Source organism: Rattus rattus, chromosome 3 (assembly GCF_011064425.1).
Source record: "Rattus rattus isolate New Zealand chromosome 3, Rrattus_CSIRO_v1, whole genome shotgun sequence".
NCBI lineage: Eukaryota > Metazoa > Chordata > Mammalia > Rodentia > Muridae > Rattus > Rattus rattus.
Window position 1 is genome coordinate 28,468,022 of NC_046156.1, and position 12,058 is coordinate 28,480,079.

The 12,058-nt window shown below is 38.6% G+C and overlaps 1 protein-coding gene across 3 annotated transcripts in view; it reads left to right on the forward strand.

The window, feature by feature from the left end:
• LOC116896254 (zinc finger protein 58-like) overlaps positions 1 to 12,058 on the forward strand; it is a 43,896-nt gene that overhangs the window by 7,336 nt on the left and 24,502 nt on the right. The window contains exons 3-5 of one of the 3 annotated variants that reach the window (XM_032897330.1): positions 55 to 150; positions 5,862 to 6,329; positions 6,412 to 6,886. In XM_032897330.1, the coding sequence (XP_032753221.1) occupies positions 55 to 150; positions 5,862 to 6,329; positions 6,412 to 6,770 (923 nt within the window). In that variant the 3' untranslated portion in view covers positions 6,771 to 6,886. Of the gene's footprint in view, positions 1 to 54; positions 151 to 5,861; positions 7,734 to 12,058 lie in introns of those variants that run through there. The other 2 variants (XM_032897326.1, XM_032897328.1) reach the window with 2 other exon arrangements.

The following is a 12,058-nucleotide window of genomic DNA, read 5'->3' on the forward strand; positions in this document are numbered from 1 at the left end:
CAATTCTCAGTAGAAGAACACTTAAACAATCACGTTCTCTTTTCCTACAAACAGGTCTAACTTTCTCTAAGCCATTCTTGGTAACATTCCTGGAGCAAGGACAAGGGCCTTGGGATATGCAGAGACAAGCAGCCGCCGCTGTGCACCCAGGTGTGTAGGAATAAGGGGATCAGGGGACAGAGTTCAAATCCAAAGATCCATCAAAAAGCCAGATGTTCTCATGTGCCTGGAAATATGTATTATGAGAATCATTCTTTAGGCCTCTCCTTCATATCTCTCGGACATTTATGGTGGTTTAAGTCTCTCAGGATTTATATTTCGTAAAGAGTGGCCTGTGCATGTATTTACAGGGACTTCCAAGGATTTGCTTTTTGTTAGGTCTCTATTGTAATGTAATACTCAGGGAAATGCAACACAGTACTGGTCAGTCTGGGAGTCATTTATTTGCTGGAGTTAAGGGTATATTCATGCTAGAAAGATCTCTGTACCGAAGTGAACATCACTTGGTTAATAAAATCAACACCACATTCCCATGACATAGGGGCAGGCAGAAGCAGAGGGCTCAACAGTTTCAGTTCTGTTGATTATGACAAATTGGGGTGAGGAGCAGTAATAAAAGTCAGACTAACAGGAGTCACTTTGGACAGTTCATTTCTCACTGATCTTAAGGAAGAATCAAGACATTGACTTATTGTATAAGATGTTGGGCCAATAGGTCCAGTTGTTTAACAGAGACTGTTTTTTTATTCAACAAGGTTTTACTATCAGTTTATTACCAGGGCCAGACTATTAGACCTAGGAAGAGAAGGATGAAAGAACTTTTAAATCCTTTAGAAGTTCATCCATGGATCCCCATCAAACCAGTCAAGTAAACAGCGATTGTGTGCCTCTTTCATGGCTCCATTTTTCTTTTTAGGGAAAATATTTATATCGTGTAAAAGGACTAAGTTTTATTTAGGTATATGCACAGTCATACATCATTTAAAAAAATAAGAAAACTTTATTTCTAAATCCAATGTTCCCAGATACATCTGAGGTAGTGAAGTCTTTTGTGTAGAGTCCATTCATGGGTAGCCATTGTAGTTATCCCTATAGGATCTATTATGGTTAATTACTATGAGTCCACTGGGAGGAAGAGATCTCATGGGCCTTTCTCTAGGTCTCCTGTGTGTATATAGCCACTGGCTTCCCAGTTTGTAATGGAAGCAGGGCTGAGGAGCTGGGATGACTCAGAATGACTGTGCTGAGTGAATGTTCACAGTCTACATCTCCTCCTCCTCAGGCCTTATTGCTTTCTTTACCTGGCTGTGGTGGGTTCACATGTGGCACATGCACCTTAGTTGGAGAGAGTGCCCATAGTTCAGCCTGCTGTACTGACTGGCCTCTCCTGTATATTGTGTCACACTCTTCTGAGGACTGCTTACACAATCAGGCATTGACTTCACAGCTCAGGGATTAGCTTTGTTAGGAGGATGAAGGAGAATTGAAATCAGGGATAGGGCATGGTCAGTTGAGCTTCCATGTAGTTCCCAAACCATTTGGGTGGCAAGTGTTGGTTGGTACAGGGTTCCTCTGTACACTGTATCCTCAATGATCAGATCAAGAGGCACTGAGTGCAAAGTAATTGCAATGAGTGTCTCCATTTAAGATTTTTAGACTCTGGGTGCTGAGTCTGAGAACCTTCTCAGCATGAGCCTGTCCTGTGAAACAGGAAGAGTCATTCCTTTTCCCTGCACATAAGGAGTAGGAGTTCCTTACAGTGGCTCACAGGCCAGAGGGAGTCAGGAGCAGTGCTGGCCAGTCCTGCTCCCCATGCATCCCTATCCTGCGAGGCTAGCATGCTGTTTACTCCGTAGGTCTGTGTCCCAGTGGACAGTGTGCTAATAGTCAGCGTGATCATCTATCCTGGATGTGTCCTACCATGTAAGTGTAGTTTAGTTTTAGCTATCTTCACTCAAGCATTCAATTTCAGTAGCCAGTTTGTAAACTACAAATTTTGTATATTGTTCCATATTGAGCAAACTGTAAGGTGACTTTAAATTTGTTTGAGTTCCCTGTTTTAGGCTAAACTTTGTCATGTAGAGAAGACTGTATAATGGAACGTAGGTATTAGTCAGTCAGTCCAGTGTCATCTCTATAAAAGAATTACATTTGTATTTAGCATGCATACAAACACAATTTGGTCACATTGATTATATTTAATCACTCATTAGGTGACTGCTTATTACCAACTATGGCTTAATTATATTTGTTGTAACATTTTACAGTGAATTAATGGCTCTCATCAGATTAGGATTTTAATAAATGAAAGTCATTATCTCTATTAAAAAATTTCACTCCTCAAAATTACAATTGCTGGGACTGGAGAGATGGCTCAGCAGTTAAAATCACTGGCTTCTCTTCCAGAGGACAAGTTCAATTACCAGAACCCACTGCTTATCAGAGGATTTGACACCATCACACAGACATGTCTGCAGACACACATGCAGCAAAACACCAATACACATGAAATAAAAAATAAATTAATAGAAAAAAATTCCAGTTTCTGAACTGAAAGTCTTTTATCCCTAAGTAAACTGTAACGAAAACACACTGGAGGAACTGGGGACATCACTTTCCTGATCCCTTTGTGGTGCACCTCTCCACAATCTAGATCGGTCCTCCAGATCGTCTATGTTCATTGTTTTATTTCATCAGAAAATAATACAGAAAAGACAATAGAATGGCTGGCCTTTTCAAGAGACGCATGTAAGAATGAAAAGGTATACAAGTAATTATGATTTCTTGGCATGACACCATTTTCCACATGCGTAAAGCTTAAGAAAGTTAGCAAAAACATAGTGACTAGACAGACATCTTTAAGTCAGAAGTGTTTGCTAACATGAAGAGAATTTTATAGCTTATGAACATAAATAAATTTTGAGATTAAATCTCCTTTCCCATAAAGCCTGTGTTAAATAGTCAGACCTAAGGTCTTAGCCTCGTGATTTTGTGCTTTTGTCCCCTTCTTTATTTATATAGTTTGTATTATCTTAAATAAGTTAGCCCTTTTATTAGAGATATACCTTCAAACATGTATACTTTGCATCTTCTTAAAATGATTACATTGACCTACACGGAGAAAAATTCTATGTCAGCAAGAGGTTTAGAGATGTCAATAGACTTGGAAGAGAGGTCACCTTTTGTAAACAACAAAGATGGAAAGGGGAATCTAGCAGTTCACTTTGTAACTGACTGAAGAATCAATTGAGACACCTCACTCCCTTAGGCCCATGCTTCTGGTCCTTTATATGTATGCCGTTGGATTAAGCAATTCCAAATGAGACAGAAGAAGTTTAACAAATAAACTTAACATTTGATGTAGCAAAATGTCCCACGGGTTATGGGTGTGAGGCAATATTTATTTTCATGTGGGCCATTACTGTATATAACAGTTTCCCCAGGTTGCTGACATCAATCCTTCAAACCAGTTTTAGTTTTTGTGGTCTGTATACCCTCCTGTCTTTAGGAAACCTTGAAAGCCCATGCAATTAATGCCTCATTACACACAACTAGCTAAGAGGAGGGACTGGATACCCAGGTGAGGGTTCAGTGACCTTGACTGTAGCCTCCTTTTTTGAAGGAATGTTAACATTTAACCAGCTCAGTTGTGATGATTTTTAGCACACACAGCTAGAAGATGGTAGATACTGTGCAGCATCAGCTAAATAAAAGAAGATTGCAAGCAATCTACACATCAAGGGTAACCTGATGAATTGATAGAACATGAGCACATACTGGTAAATCATCCTGACTTGACAGATTCCAGGGAAACTTTTTAGAAAAATCCAAGCTTTAGATAGCAAGCTTTAGATAGTATGTATGTAGACTTAACATAAGCACTAAGTTGATGGTTATAGCATTTCTCAGAATTTAGCTATGATTTTGGAGTTATGATTAAGAGACTTTAGCATTGTGGCTCTTCTGTCCATTTTAAGGATCAGCATTCCACTAGCTGTTCTTATTCTACACAGCTTTCTACCATGAGTTAAATCATAGCAGCCTCTACTGGAAACAGTTCACCTCTTAGCTGTTCCCCAGTGCTTGGTATCTTTTCCCAGGCTGTCCTGTTGTCCTTCTGTCTCTCACAGAGACAGGGAGCCAGTCTGACCCAGGACAGAGGCTGTGGGAGAAACCTGAGTGCATCCTATCTCTGGAACCAGGTGTTCAGTGAGCTAAATCAGCATATGACAATTTATAAAATCATTCTCTATATTCAAAAGGCATTATTTCTCTGTAAGACTGAACCTAGTTATGTACCTAAGCATAACTTGTTCTGTGTCTTCAGTCGTGGGCAGAGCATCTCAGAAGCTCAATATGTATTTTCCTCTTATAAAGACCCCAGTGTTAAGGATAATATATAGATTCTATGAGCACAGACATATTGGCTGTTGTGGATCAGTGTCTAAGCTTTACACATATAAGTCCCTGTATCCTTGAAAAGACACGTTTACAGAAAGAGACCGTGAAAACTAGACATTTGAGGAACTCAAAGTTCTAGAGGTGAAAGCAAGGGTATCTAGATTTGGTGGCGCAGAAACAAAGGGTGACATCAGTCATAAGGCAAAGGAGTCCCCAAAACACAGCAAAATGTCTTATCTCCATGATTTGTGCACCCAGTATAAAGGAGCCAACCTTGCTAGTCATCTCTAGTTTCATACACAAGCAGTTGTAGTCAAAGGATTCTCCCCACAGAAACACTGGATTCAACCCCTTATCCATGGTTACCTTGAGTACTGGCTCTACAGACTCCCTAGTCCCCTGGGAGGTGTGAGTCCCTACTTTTGCCCACTGTGCAGCTCCTGGTCTGGTGGCTACTGCAGTAATCTGTGTTTCTCTTCCATTTAAATGCCCTATTCATTGCTTCTCTCCACTCAGTGCTCAGTGGTTATTTACGCTTGCAAATTAATTAGTCTTAGAAATAAGTAACTTTGTTGCTAAGCCTGGTGCCCCAGTGCATTAATTGAGGCACTTGAGAGGTGGAAGCAGGTGGATCTCTGAGTTCAAGGCCAGCCTCATGTACATAGCAATTTCTAGGACATCCAGGGCTACAAAGAAATCCTGTGTCAAAAACAAAACAAACAAACAAACAAACAAACAAACAAAAAAAACCCAAAAAAGCAAAAAAAAAAAAACCCAAAAAAGAAAACAATCAAACAAAAGAAACTAATAGGTAATTGAGATAACTATTCATTGATACATATGTTACCCCAGCAAAATTTTTGTTATTCATAGGCAAACCTGAAGTTTATTATTATGTCTTGAAATCTCTCAAGTATATCTTTTTCAGTCCTCAATATAAAGCATAAAATACTGTCCCAGATCCATAGGATATATGATTTAGTCTTGATGTAGAAAGTCTACTTCTTATACAAAATATCTTTTGTACCTTCCAAAATAAAACTTTATACATAGGATAAAAATTTGATGTTCATCCCATCTCATACAATCACAATTAACTTTTTTTTTCCACACTTGGCTACTTTGTAATTTTATGGATGTGTAGCCTTATAATACCCATTGCTTGAAAGGCTTATTTCTGGTAGCAAAATGCCCTTAGAACTTATTAGTTATTTAACTTTGATTAATATACCATTATTTCTATGTTCTGTTTGATTGTGATCTTACTCCAGTAAAATTACACAGTTACCACTCACAGTATATGTGAATTTTTCTCAGTGCCTACAGGCATTGAAGTATACTGCAAAGTTTTATTTATGGTTAAATATGTGTGAGGTAATGTATTCATTTTAATAAATAAGCCATATAAATATAAAGAACAGTGCTTAACTTTTGTTCATATCTCAACTTTGGCTCAACAGGAATAGCACTCAATGATCCTAACTGTTACAGCAAGGCCACTAACTGTAAATCACTCCTTATTAAACGACGAAGACTTCATATAGGGGAGAAACCCTATAAGTGTGAAGAATGTGGTAAGGCCCTTGGTTCTCTTAAAACACTTTCTATACACCAGAGACTTCATACTGGAGACAAACCCTACAAGTGTAAAGAATGTCATAAGGCCTTTAGTACTCGCTCAGCACTTTTTATACACATGAAAAATCATACTGATGAAAAAACCCACAAGTGTGAAGAATGTGGCAGATTATTTTACTATCCTTCAATGCTGAAACAACATCAGAGAATTCATTCTAGAGTGAAACCCTACAAGTGTCAAGAATGTGGAAAAGCTTTTACTGATCCTTCATTCCTTAAGAAGCATCAAAAAATTCATGTTCGAAAACATACCTACCAGTTTAAAGAATGTGTCAAAAGATTTTCTCCTCCTATACACCTTCAGGAACAAATCCATACTGGACAGAAACCTTTCAAGTGTGGAGAATGTTTTAAAGCCTTTCATAATCACTTAGCCCTTAGGAAACACCAGACAGTTCATTTTGGAGAGAAACCTTACAAGTGCGAAGAGTGTGGCCGATGTTATTCCACATCTTTCTACCTTAGAAGACATCAAACAATCCACTCTAAATACAAGTCCTACAAGTGTGAACATTGTGGCAGATGTTATTCCTCAACCTCCTGCCTTAAAAGGCATCAAACAATTCACTCTGAAGACAACCCCTACAAGTGTGAAGAGTGTGGCAAATATTTTTCCTCGTCTACCTGTCTTAGAACTCATCAAACAGTTCATTCTGTGGACAACTCCTACAAGTGTGAGGAGTGCGGTAGATATTATTCCTCATCTCTATCCCTTACACGACATCAAATAATCCATTCTGAAGACAATCCCTATAAATGTGAAGAATGTGGCAAAAGGTTTTCTTGTTCTGCAAGCCTTCAGGAACATCAAACAATCCATACAGGAGAGAAACCATACGAGTGTGAAAATTGTCACAAAGCCTTTCGTCATCACTCATCCCTCAGGAAACATAAGACAGTGCACACTGGAGAGAAACCTTACAAGTGTGAAAAGTGTGGCAGATGTTTTTCCAGACATTCCTGCCTTAGAATCCATCAAGCAATTCATTCTGATGGCAATCCACACAAGTGTGTGGAATGTGGTAAAACCTTTGTTAATGTTTATCGCCTTACTCGACACATGAAAGTTCATACTAGAGAGAAATCCTACAAAGATCTTAAAAAGTGTGTCCTTATTCAGGCCTTAAAAGACATCAAATAATTCATACTGAATAAAATTCTGTGACTGTGTGGAGTGTGGTAAAAATCTTTCCTAATCCTCAGACCTTATCCAACTCAAAGCAATCCATAGGGTAGACTATTAAGTGAATTAGTTTAGAATGTCAGCACAAACATCTGACTTCCACCAGCAAAAATGCTGAGAATGTTACCAGAGAACAGTAGAGACTTTGCTTTAACCTCCCAATCAGGTTCAATAGTGTGCTTGAATGTTGCTTGATTTTATGAGTTTCTTCTGTACCTATAGATATAAAAGGAAACTGTTACCTTTTCATAACATGGGTCTGAGATCTGGGTCATGTTATAGTAACTGTTGTTTTTCTCAGTAGGATCACCCAAGCTCCTCTAATAATGTTTCTCCCGGGCAGGTAAAAAGCTCTATAAACTTAAATTTCTCTTGTTTAGTAAAATGGTCTGTTCTGGTTTTAACCTAGGTCGAATGGACATTAGTGTTTCTCCAGGAAAATCTAACAGAGCACATTGTCAGTCATATTTAGTTCCAGAATGAAGAATCTTTATTTCCTTTAATTTCAAAACTGTTTCTCATCTTTTCCCAACTTTCATGTCAGAAACTTGGCACTGAATTGAAATATGGCCCAAAGCCACATGCACTCACTTAGTAGAAGGGATGTGATTAGTGGATATGTGATGTCAGTCATGAAACATAGGTTCAGTTCTTGCTTTGTTACTAATACAGATCCTAAGAAGTCCTCTCAAACGTAAGTTTATTACTTTGGGTAAACAGTTATGTCACAGGCAATTAATACCTAAACATTAACAATTATTAATTTTTAAGTAACTAAATGTCTCTAATGTACTTAAAATTATAGTTTTCATCATGCTAAGTACAAGTAAAACTTATTTATGGAGACAAGATAGGGTGAAGAGACTAATTTATATCTCTCAATCTATAGTCGTCTATATGTGCTATTGAAGGACATCCTGAAACACATACTTCAATACAAGTTTAAAATAAACTTAGTATATTTAATAAAACATAAATTTTAAAATCAACTGTAATTGTATTTTAAAAAAATCTTGGTCTGAGAAATAGAATGCTAGAGCTAAGATGTTAAGTTTACAAGATGCTCAGATGACAGGACATCCCCAGGCTCCATAGTACCTATCACTCCTTTTGGATGGGAAACAGACCCTATCAGAGAAAATTGCATGCTAGCTACATACCATAAAATGCCATGTTTGTAATATGAAAAGTCTGAAAGTCTGGTACTCTTGTCTCCTTGCTACACCTTGCCTCACAATTGGGCCCTGATGAGTTAGTTAACTGGTTGCTAATTTTTTTTCAAATGCCAGGTTTCTTCAGGAAAAATGAGACCAAGGGTCCAGTCCCTGCCCTTTCATAAAATTTAAGGATTTGAAAAGAAGTAAAAGAACTGGAGAATGACATGACTTAGGCCAGGTCAGGTTATCCTCACACAGTATCTCATACCCTCAGGTGCCTCTTCAGGGAAGTAAATCAAATCTCCCATTTTCTGAAAAAGGAATCCTTATTATCTGCTGAAAGAGGATCTATGTTGTTGTAAAAGTATAACAATAAAAAAGTATAGTTGTCTTTTACCCGCTAGGTCCGCACTGTGGTGACCCAAGATATCTCCTAGATATCTTGGCAGAAACACATCCCAGCCACACACTTTCCTACACTGAAACCCTCACATAAAAGAACACACAACACAATAATCTTAGATCCAATTGGTAAGATATAATTGCCCACTTAAACATATAAAGCCCGGTACCATCCATCCCTTGAGAACATTAATAACAAACTGTAAATACACAGAGCAGAATCTTAACATCACCTGCCATCTTGTCCTGCCACGGCTTCTCTCCTCTCTCCTCCAGTCTCTGTTCCAGTCTCCTCCTCTTCCTTCAAACTTATCTCCCACCCATCCTTCCTTCTCCTCCAATGACAGGCCTCGGGGCAGTGGAATTAGCATCAAAATACAGATAACTTCAGGGCAAACCACAACAGATCTATATGTATAGAAAGGATCTCTCTTGAAAATTGGCCATTATGTTGTGTTTTATAGGTGTAAGGGTCCCACTTCCCTGATGTGGAAGGGTACAGTGAAAATACTAAACAACAACAAAAACTAAGCAAACATAACAGAACCCATTGGTGTTATCTCTTGTGATGTGAGTGCAGCCTTTTGACTTTTAAAATTCTACCCTCACTTCCTTCCCTAGTAAGAGCCTTTTTGGTTGGAAGCACAGTCTTGCTCACCTACATTCTTAAATGGCTTAATAATAAGGAAGATTTGTAACTTCCTCACATGGGTTATTTCATTTACCAGTTTTTGAAGTAAAGATTTCTCATTTTATGAACAGTGGCAGTTCATTCATACCATCAAGTGGTACTAACTTAGAAGCTTCCTGTCTACTGGCTAGCTTTCATAGTAGAGGCACAATCTAGCTATCCTACCATGGGAATAATGTGATAAACCATCTTACCCAGCCGTGAACCCAGGGAGTAGAATAAATGGCTGGGCAAATTGATGTGCCCATGGAACAATAGTCACAACAAAGTTATGGGAGTGACCAATTATTTTCTGGTTGAATTTAAAGCTCATTCCACGAACAGTAACTAAGAACTGGTGATGGTAATCAGATGATAAGCCTGTTTGGGTCTAGGTGAAATGCCCTAGGGAGAACCTACTCCTGTTATTCTTATGCATGACTGGGAACTAGATGAACCCAAGCTCTTATCTTTGTACCCACAGATTCAGGCACCTTCTACCACGCACCAGAAAATTCAATTGTGGGGTAGATGGAGAATAATCCAGAGACTCATAATTGGTCCAAGTGTGGAGAACAATTTGTGGAGGGCACTGGTCTAGATGCATTACCTATATCATACTGCTGATGCCAAAACTCAGGGATCTCTGAGGGAGCAGAGGTAGAAAGAAGATCATAGCCAGATACAGTGATGTCTACAGTGAAAGCATATTTGCTAGAAATGTCAGGGCTATTTCAATCATGTTCACACTGTGTCTAACACTACTTGCACAGCATGTGTACAAGCTAAAACCAGCCATGCAACAAGCATGTTGCCTAAGGGCTTCATAATGTCTCACCCCAAGTGGAGGAGCTATGCCTCTTGCAGGAGACATTTAATCTGAGGGGATCCCAGTCTCCTGTTGATTGGCCTCCACCCCTACACAAAGAGGGAGCACTGAGTGGAATAAAGAAATTGAGAAAGTTGAAAGACATTGGAGCATAAATTGTTATAAAGGGTAAAAAATTAATTTGAGGTGAAGGAATGTGAATATTTTAATAAAACACATTATACGTTTATTAAATTCTCCCCCAACAAAAACCACAAAAGCCCACATACACATGGAAGTTGAATAGCACTCTACTCAATGATAATCTAGTCAAGGAAGAAATAAAGAAATAAAGACTTTTTAGAATTTAATGATAATGAAGGCACAACATACCCAAACTTATGGGACACAATGAAAGCTGTGCTAAGAGGAAACGTCATAGCTCTGAGTGCCTCCAGAAAAAACTGGACAGAGCATAAACTAGCAGCTTGACAGTACACCTAAAAGGTCTAAAACAAAAAGAAGCAAATGTACCCAAGAGGAGTAGACTGCAGGTAATCAAACTCAGGGCTGAAAACAACCAAGAACAAACAAAAGAGCTATACAAAGAATCAACAAAACCAGGAGCTTGTTTTTTAGAAAATCAACAAGATAGATAAACCTGTAGCCAGACTAACTAGAGGGCACAGAGTATCCAAATTAGCAAAATCAGAAATGAAAAGAGAGACATAATAACAGAAACCAAGAAAATTAAAAAAAATCATCAGATCCCACAAAAGCCTATAGTCAACAAAACTGGAAAATCTGGAGGAAATGGATAACTTTCTAGACAGGTACCAGGTACCAAAGTTAAATCAGGATCAAATAAACCATCCAAACAGTTTCATAACTCCTACAGAAATAGAAGCAGTCATTAAAAGTCTCCCGCAAAAAAAACCAAAAACCAAAAAACAAAAACAAAACAAACAAACAAACAAAAAACCAAACCAAACCAAACCCAGGACCAAATGGGTTTAGTGTAGAATTCTATCAAACCTTCATAGAAGACCTAATAGCAATACTGTCCAAACTATTCCACAAAATAGAGACAGAAGAAACACTACCCAATACCTTCTATGAAGCCACAATTACACTTATACCTAAACCATAAAGACGCAACAAAGAAAGAAAACTTCAGACAAATTTCCCTTATGAATATTGATGCAAAAATACTCAAAATTCTCGGGAACCAAATCCAAGAACACAATCAAAATGATCATCCATCATGATCAAGTACTCATCTCCCAGGGGTGCAGGGATCGTTCAATATACGGAAATCCATCAAAGTTCATTGAAAGGATTGAAGGAGCTGAAGGGGTTTGGAACCCCATAAGAACAATACCAACAAACTAAAGCTTCCAGGGACTAAACCACCATCTAAAGAGTACACATGGACAGACTCATGGCTCCAGCTGCATATGTAGAAGAGGATGGCCTTGTAGGCAGCATCCTACAAGACTTAGAGCGGTCTGCAGGCCTGCAACCTTCCTGAGCTTTTACCCAGAGTCCAGCCAAATGTTGCTGCCTTGAGTCATCTGTGTTCCTGTTCTAATCCCTCAACCAAACGCCAGTCAGCAACCCAGTAAACTCAGTGATTCATGAAGATAGAGACTTTGCTGTGTCTGCTATTAGAGACTGATCTGAGGTGAGCAGATAGTTCTCTTCTCCACTGGAAAATCACAGAACAGTTTCTTATTAGTTGTGGTGAGACAACTAAAGCAGTTTGATTTCCTGCTTGTGGTTGAAGAGCTGAAAAGTCA